The sequence below is a fragment of the Eumetopias jubatus genome, unplaced genomic scaffold (assembly GCF_037043125.1).
Source record: "Eumetopias jubatus isolate StellerSeaLion01/CBP00866 unplaced genomic scaffold, mEumJub1_p1.0 scaffold_6, whole genome shotgun sequence".
NCBI lineage: Eukaryota > Metazoa > Chordata > Mammalia > Carnivora > Otariidae > Eumetopias > Eumetopias jubatus.
In genome coordinates this window covers 147682375-147701528 of record NW_028274812.1, presented here as the reverse complement: position 1 = coordinate 147701528, position 19154 = coordinate 147682375, and the positions used below count along the sequence as shown (strand labels likewise).

General features: G+C 48.1%; 1 protein-coding gene and 1 pseudogene across 2 annotated transcripts; one reads left to right on the top strand and one right to left on the bottom strand.

Moving 5' to 3' along the window:
- Nucleotides 1-866: 866 nt before the first annotated feature.
- On the top strand, nt 867-2633 carry LOC114199782 (phosphoglycerate kinase 1 pseudogene; annotated as a pseudogene).
- A 3859-nt stretch (nt 2634-6492) lies between these two features.
- Nucleotides 6493-14669, bottom strand: LOC114199793 (epididymal secretory glutathione peroxidase). 2 transcript variants are annotated; one of them, XM_028091799.2, is made up of 5 exons: nt 14583-14669; nt 11591-11744; nt 8493-8610; nt 7978-8077; nt 6493-6699 (listed from the first exon to the last, which is right to left on the bottom strand). In XM_028091799.2, the coding sequence occupies exons 1-5, from the start codon at nt 14667-14669 to the stop codon at nt 6493-6495; spliced, it is 666 nt and encodes a 221-aa protein (XP_027947600.2). The 2 variants fall into 2 exon arrangements, with proteins under 2 accessions (XP_027947600.2, XP_027947601.1); XM_028091800.1 differs by lacking the exons at nt 6493-6699; nt 8493-8610 and having other exon boundaries at nt 8016-8077.
- Between the last annotated feature and the right edge of the window lie 4485 nt (nt 14670-19154).

The window sequence follows — 19154 nt, the reverse complement described above, 5'->3', positions numbered from 1 at the left end:
AAATCTATTGAGTTTTGGAATGTTTGGTACATTCGATCTGTCCAGGATTATGCGCCCTAAGCCTCCCATTGTAGACAGGAAGCTGGATGTGAGTCCTTCCATAATATATTGTCCAAGCAAGCTACTGGTCTCTGATGTTCATGTTGGTCGGTCATAGAGCCAACACTTGGAGGTTCAACAGTAACATCATCAGTGATTCTTCTGGTGATGAGGAAGTAAGAATAAACTATTTCCCATGATGGTCAAGCTAAAGGAAGCACTTAGATAGCTTTTGCTATCGGGTTGGACCTGTTCTAAGGACTGAACATATAATGACTCGTTATCCCACATTCTTATATTATTTGTAAGAGACAGTGTTCAATCCATCCACTGATCTATCACAATTTAATTGGATGTCTTTGACCCGTCTTCTGAAAAAGAAGACATTTGGTGCTGAGGTGCATTTTTAGAGGTTGAGGACCAGTGCTCTAGAGCAAAAGCTGTCTTTCTGATTCTGTGTCTTCTCTTCCTACGAATATCCCAGCCTGGGATATGGAGCTCACTCCAATAAAGAGTGAGTTCAGTTCTTGGTCCTGGGGAGAGCTCTGACCAACTCATAAAGTCCTCTCTCTCTCTGACCCTAAAACCATAAACATTATCTTCTGAGTGGGAATGTGGCCTTCCTAGCTGAGAAGTCAGCCTCTGACAGGACAACATTCCTGGAGGGTCAGTGTCCTTAACACTTTCTGAGCAAACGTGGATGTTCTCTGAGTCCGGTTTGGGGATAAGGTGGTAGTGTCAGGATGTATAGAAAGTATGATGAGTCAAGGGTAAGACTTTATGATGGTGTTCAGGTGATTTTTTTTGAAATAATAGCTCCAGTCGGCATTCCGCACGCGACTGGAATGCAGGTCGGCTGCGTTCTTCTCTGCTGTTTCAGCTCTGCCTCGTGGCCCTTGTATTGCCAAGATGTCGCTTTCTAACAAGCTGACTCTGGACAAGCTGGACGTGAAGGGGAAGCGGGTCATCATGAGAGTGGACTTCAATGTTCCTATGAAGAACAACCAGATAACAAACAACCAGAGAATCAAGGCTGCCATCCCAAGCATCAAATTCTGCTTGGACAATGGAGCTAAGTCAGTTGTTCTTATGAGCCACCTGGGCCGGCCTGATGGTGTCCCCATGCCTGAAAAGTACTCTTTGGAGCCAGTTGCTATAGAACTTAAGTCTCTGCTGGGCAAGGATGTTTTGTTCTTAAAAGACTGTGTGGGCCAAGAGGTGGAGAAAGCTTGTGCTAACCCAGCTGCTGGGTCTGTCATCCTGCTGGAGAACCTTCGCTTTCATGTGGAGGAAGAAGGGAAGGGAAAAGATGCTTCTGGGAATAAGGTTAAAGCTGAGCCAGCCAAAATAGAAGCCTTCCGAGCTTCACTTTCCAAACTAGGAGATGTCTATGTCAATGATGCTTTTGGCACTGCTCACCGAGCCCACAGCTCCATGGTGCGAGTCAGTCTGCCACAGAAGGCTGGAGGTTTCTTGATGAAGGAGGAGCTGAACTACTTTGCCAAGGCCTTGGAATGCCCAGAGCGACCCTTCCTGGCCATCCTGGGCGGAGCTAAAGTTGCAGACAAGATCCAGCTGATCAATAATATGCTGGACAAAGTCAATGAGATGATTATTGGTGGTAGAATGGCTTTTACCTTCCTGAAGGTGCTCAACAACATGGAGATTGGCACTTCTCTATTTGATGAAGAGGGAGCCAAGATTGTCAAAGACCTAATGTCCAAAGCTGAGAAGAATGGTGTGAAAATTACCTTGCCTGTTGACTTTGTCACTGCTGAAAAGTTTGATGAGAATGCCAAGACTGGCCAAGCCACTGTGGCCTCTGGCATCCCTGCTGGCTGGATGGGCTTGGACTGTGGTCCTGAGAGCAGCAAGAAGTATGCTGAGGCAGTTGCTCGGGCTAAGCAGATCGTGTGGAATGGACCTGTGGGCGTATTTGAATGGGAAGCTTTCGCCCAAGGAACCAAAGCCCTCATGGATGAGGTGGTGAAAGCCACTGCCAGGGGCTGCATCACCATCATAGGTGGTGGAGACACTGCCACTTGCTGTGCCAAATGGAACACAGAGGATAAAGTCAGCCATGTGAGCACTGGGGGTGGTGCCAGTTTAGAGCTCCTGGAAGGTAAAGTCCTTCCTGGGGTGGATGCTCTCAGCAGTGTTTAGTACTTTCCTGCCTTTTGGTTCCTGTGCACAGCCCCTAAGTCAACTTAGCACTTGCCGCATCTCTACTTGGCATTAGCTAAAATCTTCCCCCATGTCAAGATTCAGCTAGTGGCCAAGAGATGCAGCACCAGGAACCATTAAACAGTTGCACAGCATCTCTGCTCCTCTTTACTGCACCCTGGATTTGCCTACATTCTTCGAGATCCCATTTGAATTTCTTAGTGACTAAACCATTGTGCATTCTAGAGTGCATATATTTATATTTTGCCTGTTAAAAAGAAAATGAGCTGTGTTAAGCTTCTCTTTTTGATGTAGCTTATTCTGATTAGCTTTGTCATCGTTTCACTACTCAGCATGGAAATAAGATGAAATTCCAATTATAGGTAGGGAGGCAAAGTTGGTGATCTATTAAATAAAAGTATCCATTGAAAAAAAAAGAAAAGAAATAATAGCTCCAGAAAAGGTTACACTTAATCTTATTTTCCACTTATTTCTTTAAAGAATCCAAGGATGTAAATTAATCTTTTCTGACAAAGATACCCCATCAGATGCAACAGTTTCTTTTTTTTTATGATTATTTATTTGACAGAGAGAGAGAGCACAAATAGGGAGAGCAGCAGACAGAGGGAGAGGGAGAAGCAGGCTCTCCACTGAGCAGGGAGCCCGATGCGGGGCTTGATCCCAGGACCCTGGGATCATGACCTGAGCTGAAGTGAGGGCAGCCGCTTAACCAACTGAGCCACCCAGGTGCCCCAAGATGCGGTAGTTTCAGTTAGGGCTATTCCTTGGTTTCGTTTGTGGTAGGTAGTCCACTATCATTTTCCAGGATCTTTCTTTTACTCTTTGCAGGAACAAACTGGTGCATTACATGGAGAGACAATCGTGCATCCTTCGGGTCTGTTTGGTCCGTCTGTCACTCTCCCTGGGAGGACGGCTTCATTTACTGCCCCGGCTGTGGATCAGGGAGTCAGTGTCAGGCCTTCTCTACTGGGAAATCTCTTCCGTCACATGCGGAGATGGTAACGTAGCAGTTTGCCGACTACCACATATAGCCTTCTAACCGCACACTTGGGGACACGAGAAATTTCTACCAGACGGATCCCTGGCCTTAGTGGATGCACTGTGAACCAGACCTGGGCCAAGACTACCGCTGCTTGGCCCCCATAGCTTCCGCTCTCACCAGGGGCCGTGGACACATATTGGGCCCTCCAGTATCAATGTCCACCTGGATCTTATGTACAACAGTCCTTGAAATGTGAGGGTATTTCTTTCTTGATTTTATGGTTCCTGAGTGAATGGTCAGAAGTCCCTTTAGAAAAGGAGTGGGGAAATTACTTTCTATATATTTGTGGAGGTGTTGCAGGTCTTACTTTCTCAGGACTTGGCTTCTCCTTTAGTCAGGGATTCTGGGTCTGAAAACTGGTTCGAGATCAGAAGCTGAGCAAGGTGTTGTGATTTTATTTGTAACTGGGGTTGCTGCCCTCAGTCCCCTGGTTGTCTATTCTTGGTTTCTGCTGATTGTACAGACGATGATAACCTGTGCTGGCTGTTCATCTACTTTGCTTCTGGGGAAGCTGTGTTCTATGAATCATCTCCAATACTCTAGAGAGTTGACTACCCCTCCCCGCCCCCCCCCCCAGAGTCTGATGGATGAGTGCTGCCATCTCTGGCCTGAATCATTTCAGGATCCTATAGTCTGCATTGCTAACAGCAACACTAACTACTTCTATAGCAGAATCTATCAACAGCCCAGGCCTTTCCAGGACACTCACCACACAACTTCTCAGTGATCCTGCACATTTCTTTTTATTTTTTCAAACTCCTGCAACATCGTCATCAGTGGGTTTCCAGCATCACGTGGTGAATCCATTCCAGTGTGGACACTTCTCTCAGCTTTTGATCCCTCCTTTCTGTCATCAGGCACAACAGTCCTGGCATTTCTGCTACATTTATTGAGAGCCATTTCTTTTTCCAAGCAGGAGAATCCAAACAGTGTGTTGGGTTCTTGCCAATGTATAAAATTTCTGCACATTGGGAAAATGCTCCCATATCAACGAACTCTCCTGTAGCTAACTTTGTGTTCCATGCCCCTTGATCCAGAACCCTTAGAATCTAGTTCTTTATGGGACAGATGTTGGGTAGGTGGCAGAGCCCATGATTTTTAGCAGAACAGAAGCTTCTGCGTTGTCCTCAAGCAAAAAGGACGTGCTTACCCTTAATAAGGAGAACTCGGGGTCTTGGAAAATCTGGGGATTTAGATGTTCTAAGTCATCCAACCAGATGTCTCCACCCAGTGTCTCAAGGTTCTATTCTTTTCCAGTCAAGGACATGACCTGAGCATAGAAGATAATTGAGTTTGACAATTTAACCTTCTTTGGAGCGCTCTACTATTCCTACGATTAAATCTTGGACCTGAACCTTAGGTTTTTGTGCTCTCGGGTTGCAGGACATGAGAGGTTCTTTATCTCCTTTTATGGAGGCACTCTGGCTTCCACAGTTAGCCTTTATTTGGTCAGTCACCCTCAGCCTTTAATCATCTCTCTCCAAAGCATCAATTTCTTCTAGTAACCATCTTAAAATTGCCCTAAAATAATATCGCCTTAAAAGTACCACCTCTCCCACATTTCTCGAGCACCTGATACATCACACCCACCAATAAGTATCCTTTCACCAGTGTAACCACCTCATTCAGGCTTGGTGAAAGCTTTAAAAATTGCTACGGGGCACCTGGGTAGCTAAGTCAGTTAAGCGTTGCACTCTAGGTTTCGACTCAGGTCATGATCTCAGGGTTGTGAGATCGAGCTACGTGTCGGGCTCTGCACTGGGCACAGAGTCTGCTCAAGATTCTCTCTTTCCCTCCCTCTTCCTCTGCAACCCCCTCTCTCTCCCTCTTTAAAAACATTAAAAAATAAAAATTGCACTGCTACTCTGTACCCGTGGCTGTTTGTGCTCCAACCATCCCTTCACTGCCAACCGGATGGTGGATAGCTCAGCTTCAAAACTCTAAAACTCTAATCCTAGCACTTTCTTTCTCAGATCCCTTCTGGTGCCAGCCACTGCAGGTTGGGTTACCTGTAAAGACTCAAAGGTGGAAATTTGCATGCAAAGCTTACTGGAGCACTACCTCAGGGTCAACAGAAAGGCATCTGACCCTCAAGGGTCTCTGCAGCTGGGATGGGCCCTTCAGAGCTGTCCCAAGTTGAGAAGTCAGGTTTTACCTTTTATAACCTCCATTGACCAGTAATTGGATACAGGCTGCCCCTGGAAAAGGGACATGACCTCGACCTGAGATCATTCCCAACAAGGGGTAACAGTTGAGAACCACCAGGTGACAACCTCCCAAAGATCTGGGTGGATAATTCCTTCTATCCAAGGGGTTCAGGTAATCTGGGAAACACACCATCTGTGACAGTCACAGTGAGAAAGAAGAGAGGGATGAGACAAGTTTGAGCACAGGATAGGGTATAAAAACCACCACAGTGATGCCAGACGCTGCAGAAAACATTTTATTGGAGACAGTGCAGAGCTGGTTCTGAAGCTGAGGAATCTAGGGTGGAGAGGGGAAAGCCCATCCTTCAAAGGATGCCTTGCCCAGGTGTCTTAACCTGAGTGCACTGGAGGTCAGACAGTAGGGAAGTTTCTGTAGGATCTAAATTAGAGGGAGGCTCTGGGTCCCACTATCATGGAGATGCCCCTCTTTCCATGCAAGGCAGTCTCCTGCTCCCACGCCACCTTGGGGTTCCTAAACCGGAATGACCAGTCAGCCTGCGTGGAGGCTGGTGTGGGAGGGTGGGTGTCATGGATGAACACTGATCTGAAAAGACTTGGAAACTGACAATACGTGTTTGTCCTAGGGGAGGGCAAGTGTTATGAGCTGGAACCTAGGCTGTACAGCTACCTTTTCCCACTCTTATTTCTACACCTTCAGGGTGGAGAGAGAAGGGGGAACATTCCGTCTAGGAACATTCTTGTTCAGGATGTCATGGCAGACTGAGCCATCCTCACGGAAGGCTGATTTTCCTTTGATGGTTAGGAGTGATTAAATTTAGAACAGAGGTCTAAGGATTTAGGGTTTCCGTTCTTTTGTTCTTCTCCCACATATATACTCTTGCACGGAGAAATAGCAGTAGCCTTCTGAATATAATTCTACTTGGTAGAGAGTGGGAACTCTGGTGGCATTGAGTGATTTAGTCAAGCGGAGGCCATTTAGGAAGAGTGTAGTGAAATACGGAATTTTTTTAAAGGTCTTCGGATAAGAAGCAGGGTGGCTCCTCCCCCAAACCGGCCTTCCTATTTACTTTTGGACTGTTTCAGGTACTCCAGGATGTCTGACTTGACCGTGCTGATGGGAGTCCGGTGGAACCAGCGCATGACAGGGACTCCATCAGGCCCCACCAAGAACTTCTCAAAGTTCCAGCGGATGTCATTGACCTTTACAGGATCCCAGGATATATGTCTGAATAAGCCCAGAACCTCAGAGGGGTGAGGGCAGGAGAGCTGGAGCAGAGATGGAACAGACAGACAGCATCATTTCTGTTATTTTCACCCACAGGGAATCTGCTCCCTCCCATGCCTAGATATCCTGATTTCCTGTGATTCTTAACAAATCCTCTGGATCGCCACCATGCCAACTATCCAGATGGTTGTAGACATAACAGCAAAAGTCTCTTCCCTCCTCCTGTTCCCCTGTGACCCCTGTGATCACAAAGCCACGCCACTGTGAGTAAGATACGTCACCTCTGTGGCTGTCAGTTTCCTTTTTGGCAAAACGAATGGTTTAGATTAGAATGCAGTTTCCCAGGTCTTAGGGCTCCTGGGCCAGTAGCATTCCAAAAATATTTTTGGGACAAACATGGAGGTCCAACATTTTGTTTTGTCAAATAATAAAACTTTTGAGAAACAACATCACTTTATCATTTAATTAAAAAAAAAGATTATTGTAAGAATAAATTACATATAGGTCCTAATCTTAGAATAACCCTATGAGTCAGTTGAGTTTATGAGACCCTCCTTACACTGTCCTTTTCTCTTCAATTTGCTGAGGGTATATAAAAATCTCTATCTGAGGGGCGCCTGGGTGGCTCAGTTGGTTAAGCGACTGCCTTCGGCTCAGGTCATGATCCTGGAGTCCCGGGATCGAGTCCCGCATCGGGCTCCCTGCTCTGCGGGGAGTCTGCTTCTCCCTCTGACCCTCCCCCGCCTCGTGTTCTCTCTCTCATTCTCTCTCTCTTTCAAATAAATAAATAAAATCTTTAAAAAAAAATCTCTATCTGAGCCAGTGCTGGTTTGCCATTCAGCATTTAGGAACAACTAACAGCTGGTGGTTAGAGACCCTATCAGCCTTCAGTTCTCTGTATCTAAAAGTCAGTGGTTCATAAAAGGCAGTTACTACATGGTATTAACCTATTGATTTCTACTTCCCCCTCTCCAGTAGGAACCCATCAAGGACTAGGGACTGTGTCTTATCCTTCTTTATATCCATCTTATTTAGCAAACTGCCTCATACTCAGCAAATGTACTTTGAATGAATGAATGTCAATGAGCAAAAGAGGGTGGTCCTCGGAAACACAGCCACTCTACATAGCCCTCTCCATCATGAAAGTCAGAATCTCATAAATACTAACAAATTAAACCTGGATCTCTATGCTAACATGGAGACCTCTTGCCAAGAATCCAATGTCACTTCCAGGCATGAGCCTTGGGTCCATTTCCACCACACCAGCTCTCTGCCAGGAATGCCAGGAAAGAAGAGGTTTGGGTCAGTAATTCACTCACCTTCAAGAAGGTGAAGACCTTCTGTTCCTTCTCGCCATTCACATCCCCTTTCTCAAAGAGCTGGAAATTGGGTACATATCCTCTCCCTGGACGGACGTACCTGCAATGAGCCACAGCATTCCCAGGAAGCTCCAGAATGTAGAAGAGAAAGTTGTGGTGGGCCACCAGGATTAGGGGTCACAGGAGGGGCAGGAAGAAGGAAAGATGTGGAAAACAGGGCTGGGAAGGGAAAATAAGGCCATTTCTTGATTTTGGGCTCCCTGATTCACGTAATGTTTCTCGTTCTGCTGTGCTCGCTGCGCTGCTTCCGTCCCAGCTGCGTCTGTGTTCCTGCACCCCTGTGGTCCACCCAGATCTCATTCCCAGGGAGAAGGAGAGTCTCTGGACTCTGCCAGACTCACATGAGGGTCAGACAAAGCTGATGTCAGTTTGCAGGTGCCCCCAACCCACACCCACACTGGAGACCGAAGAAAGGTAGACAGGGGCCTCCTCTGGGGTTCCAAGCAGGCACTTACTTCAGCCCCAGAAGAATCTCTGAATTCTCTCCTGGTTCCTGCTTTCCGAACTGGTTGCAGGGAAAGCCCAACACGACCAGGCCCAAGGGTTTCAGCTCCTCCTGAAGTGCATTCAGTTCTGTGGGTAGAGAAGGGACAACAAGGAGGCCCGACTAGAGACTCTGCCTTGGGAGAGAACAATCTGTACTCCTTTTCAGGGAAAGAGAGGACTAGGGAAGGAAAAATCTCTAGATTGGAAAGACTCTTAGGGGCAGGGCTGAAGTTAGATGCTGGAGCTCCAGACACGCATTCAAAAGCCCTTTATTATAGGGTAATATTTCCCAAATCTGTGGTACATCCAAATCAGCTGAGGGCCCTTCCTTAAAAATAGGGATGACCACATCCCATCCCAGATAATTCTCTGATTCCCTTCTTATGAGACCCCAGTCATCTTTATTATTCAAAACCTCACCAGGTTCCTGTTGATTGTAAAAGTTGCAGCTGCTTATGGAAAGTGTATGGAGGTGTTATTAATGGGTTCAGTTTCAGGTTGACAAGATGAAAGTGTTCTAGAGATTTGTCTCATAAGAATGTGAATACACTTAACACAACCAAACAGTACACTTAGAAATGGTTAAAATTGGAAATTTTATGTCATGTCTTTTGTTAACCACATACATACAGAAGCTTGCCTTCCCTGGTTGGTTAATTGCTAGGCTGAATCTTTCTTTTTAATTTTTCTTAAGATTTTATTTATTTATTTGAGAGAGAGATCACAAGAGGGGGTATGGTCAGAGGAAGAAGCAGACTCCCCACTGAGCAGGGAGCCCAATGCGGGACTCAATCCCAGGACTCCGGGAACCATGACCCAAACCAAAGGCAGTCGCTTAACCAACTGAGCCACCCAGCCGCTCTGAATCTTTCTTTTTTAAAGGAAAAGACACAGGTGAAGAGAATGGGCTTCTCTCCTCTGTACAGACTGGGTGCCCTGGGTGGAGCAGAGATAAACCCGATAGGTGCAAAGAGAACCAGAAAAATTCCAGGTCGAGCTTCCTGGTGTTCAACAATCCTCAGGATGTTGAAGATACATTCTACCTACTGGTCCTCACTGACATGCCAAAACACAAGATTGCACCTTTCTTCTTTCACTGTTTTCCAATCTGATTGCTCAGATTTTTATAATCAACTTCTCTGTTAACACTTTCTGGGCTAGGTGGCTAGTCACTAGTCAGTCCCACTGCACGGCCAACTGGTCAACTGGCACTTCCTCTGAGTCCTGTTTTCTTCTCCCTCTTCCTTTTCTTTCCTTCCCTTCCCTTCCTTTTCTTTCCTTCCCTTCCCTTTCCTTCCCTTCCCTTCCCTTCCCTTCCTTCCCTTCCCTTCCCTTTCTTCCTTTCCTTCCTTTCCTTCCCTCTCCTTCCCTCTCCTTCCTTCCCTTCCCTTCCCTTCCCTTCCCTTCCTTTCCTTCCCTTCCCTTTCTTCCTTTCCTTTCCTTTCCTTCCTTTCCTTCCTTTCCTTTCCTTCCCTCTCCTTCCTTCCCTTCCCTTCCCTTCCCTTTCCTTCCTTTCCTTTCCTTTCCTTCCCTCTCCTTCCTTCCTTCCCTTCCCTTCCTTTCCTTCCCTTCCCTTTCTTCCTTTCCTTTTCTTTCCTTCCTTTCCTTTCCTTTCCTTCCCTCTCCTTCCTTCCCTTCCCTTCCCTTCCCTTCCTTTCCTTTCACAAACTAGAGATTGCCTTCCCGATTCCATATGGTTCTTCGGTACCTCTCCCCACATCCTTCCCACCTGTCTTCAGTCACTGTACACGACCGCTTCCTCCTGTCTTCCAGTCCTTAAGCAAACATTCCTTAGTGTCCTTGTCTGTTATGTACAGAGTGGGAACTGAATAAATTGATTTTTAAAGTCACTGTAAACTGGCAAAATGAATTACGGTCCAACATAATGTTATTCGGTCTTGAATGAGGAGATGGTCTGAACTCTAAGGTACTTTATTAATTAAAACAAAAAGCAAAGTGGCAAGTAGTATTTATATTATGCTGCAACTGTGGGGGGGAAGCAGAAAAAAAAACTTCTATCTATATATTTTGTACACAGGATAATACCAGTCGTTTAGAGGGAGGGGCAAGGAGGTGGAAAGACTTCTCACTCTAGGCTTTTTGATTCCTATAATTTGTGAGACTTGTGAATATATTACCTATTCAAAGCATAATCAAAATGAAGTTCTTGTTAGTTTAAATATAAGTCCTTCTGTTTCTGATGAAATTCATCCTATTCATTATTTTTTTTTTTTTAAGGAGGCTCCACTCCCAGCATGGAGCCCACCACAGAGCTTGAACTCATGACCCTGAGATCAAGGCACGAGTTGGACATTTAACCAATGGAGCTACCCTGGCCCCCTTTGTCCTACTCATTACTCATCGTCTTCCAAACTCCATGGTCTGAGGTATGAGAAAGACCCCCCCACCCCGAGTGACACACAGAGAGGAGGAGTCTAAGTCCTGGAGGCACTGAGTTGGAGCAGGAAGCTTCGCCTTTCTCAGCACCTGCTCTACCAGCTCTCCAGCCAAACACGGCTTCAGGTATAAAACCCCGTCCCCCTGTCTCTTTCTTTGTAGGTTACCTGTAAAACCCTGGACAAGTCTCAGAAACATCGATCCTGTCTCCGGTATTTACCAAGGAGACTTCTGGAATCTGTGGAGAGGCTCCTAGTCCTCGGAGATTTATTGATTCTCCTGGAACTCCCAGGAGCAAAGCAGAGGCAGGACCTAGGGAAGTGGTCAGCAAACTTTTTCTATAAAGGTCCAGATAGAAAATACTTTAGACTTTGCCAGCCAGATGGTCTCTGTCACGATTATCATCAAGTACTCACCCCTGCCTGGAGGCATGAAATCAGTATGTAAGTGCAGGGGCATGGCTGTGTTCCCATAAAACTTAGTTTACAAAAGCAGGCTGGCCAGGTTAGGCCTGTGGGCTTTTGCTTGCTGGCGCCTGACATCAGGGAGTGAAGTCACTTGATCATGAGCATTGATTTTGGTACGTAATGCGAATATAATTCTAATTATGATTTAGAATATAATGAGCTGGAAACTTCAGTCCCAAGGAGATGTGGCTGTAAGCTCTTACCGGGGTACTGAGCTGTCAGGCCACAGTAGGTAGCCACATTGACAAAGAGGACGTGCTTGCCCGCGTACCGCTTGAACGGAATGTGCTCCTCTTCATTGAGGCTGAGGGCTCCATACTCATAGATGGTGCCTTTCACATCTTTGTAGCAATCCATCTGGAAGATTTAAAAAATGATGCTATTAACGACAACAGTTCCTAACCCCTGTGTAAGCTTTCAAAGCACTCAAAGAGTAGTACCTGTATCGACTGAAAGCAAACCAGGAAACAGAGCAGTTGTCCACGGTGGGTATGGACTGAGACTTAAGTCTCGTGACTCGGAAGCCGCTGGGTTTTGAGCAAAGCAACAGTCAAGCCTCCCTGTCCTGTTATCCTGGGGGCGGTAAGGTACGAGGAAATGCGCTGGGATGAGAGGAGCGGAGCAGATGTTCATGGGCTGGCATGGGAAGCCCTAGAAGGCAGGGGGGCCAAAGAGGAATGCTCACTGTGCCTCTGTGAGAATGAGGCTCGCGTTGGCTCTGGACCGAAGGCATCCTGCCTGGAGTCTCCCGCGGAAGGGAAGATTCTGGATCGCTTACGTACGTAGCGGAAAGGGCTCTGACCTGGGAATCAGAAGCCAGCTCTGCTGTCAAGTTCTCTTGTGAACCTGGGCAGTTCTCATCCTTGACCCTCAGTTTCCCCACCACTAAAGTGAAGACATTCATCTAGATTCCGATCAGGTCCTCACAGGGCCTTCCTGGTTCAACATTCTAGAACCTAGTATCAGCCTGGAACAGCCCTCTCTCTCCTGTCACTCGCTTGCTCGAGTGATGGTCTGACAAGCCACGGCTGTGACACTGTCTGTAGCTCCCAGTGGCGGACGTGGGGAGCGCTATTCCATCTGCCAATGGCACCAAAATCTGTCTGGCAGCACCCAGCTGCCACAATATCAGCCCCCCAGCCCGCCCCATTCTGCTCTGGGAACCTAATCCTCGCCTTCATCACTGGCTCCATCAAGCCTGTTCCTCCCCAAGAGTCTCCTGAACATATTTGAGCAGAATTCCCTGTAGTACAAACAAATTCCATGTAACAGAAATAAGCTGTCCAGACATTCTCACTGCCTGTTCTTAGGTTAAGTTCCTCTGCAAGGCAGATCTCACCTTATTCTTCCCCCACTCTATCCACGTAGGGTCCGTGAAGGACCCCTTTTCCGACACTGGGTAAGCTGCTGCCGGTTGCTCATGGAGCACAGGGAGTATGAACAGGAAGCGCGAGAAGGAAGGCAGAGGAACTGATCAGAGAACGGGGAGAAAGACATGATCTGATAAGGAAGGTCCAGATTAAACCAGGCTCCCCAGAAAGCCAATGGACTAGAAAGGATTTTAGCCAACACCACCTGTCCAGATGCAACACAGACAAAACAAGACTTTCTCCAACCTTCTAGGCCAACTGCCTCTACCACTAGCTCACCAGGCTCTGGAACTCGCTCCCTGCTCCTGGGCAGAAAGGTGCCTTCTCTGTGCAGGCTTTTGCACCTCCCCCTGAGTGCATACACAAACACATACCAGCAAAACTGAGACATGCATAAAGAGAATACCATATGAAAGCATCCATCTGTTTCCATGATGCCGGGTTCTAACCTAAACATGTTTAAGAATTTGTCTCTTATTTTTTTCCTTTGCTACTGCAATGAAATTTACTGAAAATCATGTTGGGTAACCAGGGTGTGGGGGGTTTAGAGAGACTCTGGACCTGGAGAGCCCTTCTCAGGCCAGCTTACTCGGGATACTCATTGCTGCTCCAAACATATTTACTTAAGTCCGTATGATATGTCTCCAATACCTCCAGACTCAGCTTTTTATTAAGCAAATACTATAGCCCAGGTTCCAGGGTCTTCATACCCAGTTAGGCAGCCTTGAGTAACAGAAAAGCCACACCAATTCTCAAAAGTAGAGAGTCACCCAGGAGGTTCTCCCGTCAATTTCAGAGTGGTAGGAAGATCTTACCAGAGCTGCCTTTTACTGAACACTTTCCATGTGTCATAATTATTGCTCATCTGCCCACAAGGTAGATACTGTTGCTCACAAATTTATAAAGAGAAATCAGAGGTTACCAAAGGCGAAGGGACTTGTTCAAGACAGAAGTGATCGCCACTCTACATGGATGAAAGGTTGCTTGCCTCTTGCTTCATGATTCCATTTTGCCTCCAAGTCATCCAGATCATTGCTGCCCTTCCCAGAGCTGCCCCTCCCTTTGCTATATACACAGTTCATCAATAAGGCAACTGAGCCATGAACTGGCACTAGACTGAGGCCAGAACCCAAGACTCCTGATTCTAAATCCAGTTGCGTTAGACCTCCAATTATTTATTTATGTATTTATGTATTTATTTATTTGAGAGAGAGTGAGAACAGGGGCATGGAAGGGGGGAGGGGCAGAGAGAAGCAGATTCCCCGCTGGGCTCGGTCCCAGGACCCTGAGATCGTAACCTTAGCTGAAGGCAGATGCTTCGCCGACTGAGCCACCCAGGCGCCCCTAGACCTCCAATTATTTTGCCTGTGTTTATGTTTCTCTGATTAGCTCTCTGACTTCATCCATAACTTCCACATCGGTTTCCTCCTCCTCCTATAGGTGTCCCACTGAGCTGCATCGGAGTTGACTTAGCCCACCCCCTCCTCCAAACCCTGCCCCTCACTGTGAAGCCCACCACCTTCCTGTGCCTCAGGCCTAGCTCTGATGTAATTAAGTACCGGTGTGGCTGGAAGAGTATCCACGCCACCCTAACTAGAGATGCAGGAGAGCAAGGACCACAGTAAGCAGACTCTTCCCTACCTGTATGCAGCTCAAGGAACACCCATTTCTAGGATTGAAGAAGAGTCAAGAAGAAAAGAAAGGTTAATGGAAAACCCCAAAAAGAAAGAAAGCAGAGGTCAGAGTCTTACAAGAATGACTGGAGCAGGACAAAACAGTAACTTGACCTTGGAGCCCTACCCCGCCCTCTCTGGAGGTCACTCACCTTCATCTTCTCAGGCTTGGCATTTGTCTGTGCAAAGCTGACTAGCACAAGAGGAACAAGGTAAGAGGCCCTTAACTGTGCAGTCATTACTATGTCTGTAGATCCAGTCTTTGAGGCTGAGATCTCGCACACCCTGGCAGCCTTGTGATACACAGCCAAGCCTGCGCAGGCCAATCGCAAGGTGGCAAGGATTCCTGGGGCATGAGTGGGGACGTAGAATTTAAACCACATCCTCACCCACACACACCCCCGTGGGCACTCAGTGCTCACTGGTGCGATGCGGACCTGAGACTCATATAAATTCTGGCAGAATTATGAAAAGGTGAGGGCAAGCATCCATGGTCCTTGAAGATTACTGTGTGTTTTAACTGAGTGAATAGTAGGGTCCAGGTGCAGACAATGCCTCCCCAGCATTGCAGTGGGGTCGCTGCAGACGGGACGACAGAGATTCCAAATACCATTCTTAATCTCATGATGTGTGGACCACCTAGGACCTCTCCAAGAGAGCTGGAAGGAAACTGGCCCCGAGGAGGGAAAAATATTCTCAACATGTGCGAAAGAAGCCCATTTCTATGTTCGTTATGCAACTGCCTTCAACTGCTGACAAATTAGTAAGGAAAGCAACCAGCCCTACAGACAATGGGCAGCAGAAAATAAGCCAAACCGCGTCTGAGCTGGGATACAATGTTCTCCTCACCAGTAATCAAAGAAATGATGCATTCCGTGTTTATCAGATTGGCCGAAGTCACCTAGGTGTCATGGGTCTGGTCTAGGAGGTTCTTGTGCCCCAGACAGGGGAGGGACTAGTGGCTGCCAGTTTTCTGGAGGATAATCCACCATTAAAAATGCTCTTAATCTCCCGGAAGCCCCAGGGCCTGAGAAGAATAAGGAGACACGAATTCCTCTAAGAAAAATGCCGCATGTTGGAGTGCAGTTCCCAGCAGCCCAATAGTCCCCACTAACGTGGGGACTAGATAGGGAACCCAGGCCTGGAGCCTAGGAATTGCTGGATTTCCCACTTGCATAATATATTTATCCCCCACCCCCCAGGGAGGCTTGTCAAGATCTTCCTCCCTCTTGTGTACAATACTGTCTACTTTTGGACCTCAAGGGCTGGGATCTGAGCTCGTCGCACTCCCGAATTCATGATCATTTGTCCTTGCAAGGCCCCTCTCTTGTTCTGTGTGTTATTCCCAGGCTTTGGCTCCCAAACCCCATTCTCCCCCCATGGGTAAAATATGTTTAATATTCCTATTGTTTGTTTTCTTGAAAACTGTGTGCGTTCCTCATCAGATTATTAGCCCCTTGAAGCTTAAAACATCACTGACTTCCCCTCCCCCACTGACTTCCCCTCCCCCCCATTTGGACGCACATTCAAAGGGTTGAGTTAATCAAACTCTTAAACTCATGGCACTTTAGCATCATTAGGCTGTGCAATGCCTGTCTTGTTATATATATATATATATATATATATTTTTTTTTTTTATAAGTAGGTTCCACACCCAGCTCGAACTCACGACCGTGAGCTCGAGACCTGAGCCGAGATCGAGAGTCGGACCCTTAACCCACTGAGCACCAGGCGCCCCTTACTGTATTAATTTTATTTAAATGGGTTTCTGTCCCCCATCCACGCCCCCTGTCGGGAAACAGCCCTGCAGCCTGGAAGGCTGGCGGCCCCTGATGACACGCGGCAATGTTCGTGGGGGCTGGCTCTTCCTCGCACTTGGAGTCCCGGCTCGGCCACCTCCCCGGTGCTGAGAGCACACAGCCGTCCGCAGCGGTGAGCCCCCGCCCGCCCGCCGGGCCGCCCTCCCCAGGGCCGCACAGCGCTGCCTCCGCCTTCTGGAAACTCGGCGCCATCGGGCTCCACGCTCCGACGTGCGCATTTCTGAGCTCTCTTGGAAAACGAGCTTTTGTTCTCCCAGATTCCCCATCTCTCCTCAGAGGCCTCCAGTCTGGTGGGGGGCGGAGGGAGCCTAAACCATGACCTCTGACCCAGCCGCCAAGCTCCCCCCGCCCCGGAGGCGGCTGAGCCGGGGTTCCTGTGTGGTGTGTCTGCCCCCCACCGGTCCCCGCTCTCTCGGTTCATAGAATGACGGAGATTGAAGCGTCGAGCCTCAAGAGTCATGTTTTTCATTGTTCCTTCCCAAGCTGTGTGACCAGAGTCTGCGCCTCTGGTTTTTATTTGTAAAATTGGGAGAAGGATGTGAACTGGACCAGCCCTGGCCGTGGCCCCAAGGTAAACATCCCACGTTTACTCAACGGATGACAAAACCGGCGTCCAAGTAGAAGAACCCATTTCCCCAAAGTCCTGTGACAGGGCACCCTGCCCCCGCCTTTCTGTTTTAAATTCCTTGCTCTCTCTGCCATTTTATCTTTGCTCAGGACACAAGAACGCCCAGAGTAGAAGAGCAACTCTGCCTCACGGGGCAGGTCAAGTGGCCTAAACTCTCCCCGAGCCTCTGCGTCCCACTGCTGTGGTCTCTGTCCCGGAGAAGAGAAGTCTCCGGACATCTCCACGGGAGGCCGGCGGGGGGGGGGGGCACTTCCTGTCTCGGTCCACAGCTGCTGCCTGATCTTCCACTTCCACTAGAGCCGCTGATCAAACCCTGTCGTTTCCTTTCCGGAATGTGGAAATAATCTGCTCGTCTTCTCTCTTCCAGGCTCTTCCCTTCCTGCAGCCGCTCGAGCCTCGAGACGCCTGCTGACACCGCTCCACTCAGGGAGTCAGGCTACCCAGGTTAGGAGAGCATCACACCCGCACAGGCAGGTACCCAAACCTCTCCTGGCAGCGCCCTCAACCCCGCTCCCAGGACGCCCTCCTGCGATTCTCGGCACACAAGCAAAAATCCGGCTCCCTAAAACACATCTCCTTGGACTTACATTCTTGATCTTGGAGGTCGGTAATTCTGAGTACTTTGGGATTCTACCTCCCCTGCTCCAAATTATCTCTATATTTATGCCCACCGAGAGGCAGGGGAAGGCAATTTTATCAAACAAGATTTTAAGTGAAAGTGTTTGTGACCTGAGCCATAACTTTAAGGCGGAAAACCTGTCCGGATCTAAATTGGCCATAAACTCTTGTCACTTTCCGACTTTAAAAATCCTACAATTGCAAAGAGCCCATAATCTTCAGTAGACAGGGTGGCAAGAAAACCTGTGTCTCAACCACTCCTGCTCTTTGCCACTCAGACTCCAGCTTTTCCTTGAGCTAGGACTCTTAGGAGGAGAACTTTCTTGCCCAAGGTCACGTGGCTAGTGAGCGGCAGCTTAAAGACTCACATAAAGCCCCCAGACTCCTTGGCCTGGCCTGTTAATGACTTGATCCTCCCTGGAAATCAATACCAAGCTTCTTGTGTTTTAGCTAAAAGTGACAGAAGTTTGGTTCCTTTGATCATAAAGGAAACAAGTTCCACTTTTGCCGAGATGCTGTCCCCCTCCTTCTCCCAGATTCAAACCCAGTGTCGGCAACCCAAACCTGACCTAGAGATTTTTGTCCCCATTTACTTGGGGACAGTTTTACTTGAATATTTTCCCTGAATTAGATCATCTCTTTGGGCATCTGGGATCCCCACGCAGAACTCCAGGATTTTCCTTACTCTGGGTGCAAGTGTGAGACCTAAGACCCATTCCTAAATCTGCAACTTTAAAATAATATTGTGTATGTTTATATAATATTTGTGGTTCACAAATACCCTTCACATCAGTGACCCCACTTAGCCCTCCCAGTGAACTCTTCGCATACGGAGGACACACATTCCTTGCTTGAATTTGCAATGGAAAAGTGAGGTTCAGAACGGGGACTTGACTTGGGCAAAGTCTCAGAAGAGTGCAGACCTAGACCATAAACTTGTGTTTTGATTTCCAATCCATCTGTCTCTCCACTCTCGGCTCCATTCCCCATAAAACATGTTTGGAAATGAAGGAAAGTCCTTGAGAGGCCACTGTCCTTTTGCATTTAATTTTCATCCTCATGTTTCCTTAACCTTCTGACTTCCTTCCCCAAACACGCTGAGGTCTGGGGCTCTCCTCTGGTCGAGGCTGGCCATGGCCCTGAGCCGCCACCGGGGTGGCTGGCCTGGCACTAGGACTGGACTTTCCAAAGCCTGTGTCACTGGCGCCAGCCTCCTCCCTGGCCTCCAAGGGGGAGGAAGGCTGGAAGAGATCTGCCTCTCCGGGGCTGGGCTGGGGAGGCACTAAGAGGAAGGCTGTGTGCTCCCCTAGGCAGTGTTCTTGTCTGCTCCTCCTGCCCTCATGGGCGGGGGGAGGGCGTGGGAGGGAGCCCCCTGTCTGTGCACAACCACCGGAAGTTGAGGAAGCCACACCATTCAAAGCCCGAGCCCTCCCACCTGCAAAGCCTCCAGTCTGTGCCTCCGGCCCTTGCTGCTCCCAGGGAAGGAATAAATACCGTATCCACAAGCACACGCTGCGGCCTTCACCAATGACTGGAAGAGCGCTGTGAGGCATTGGGAAACACCTCCCTAGGCCTCAGCTTACCCACTTATAAACCAGAAAATCGCCAAAGTCCCTTCTAAGGCTAACATTCTCAGTTTATGTTCCCAGCTTTTGAGA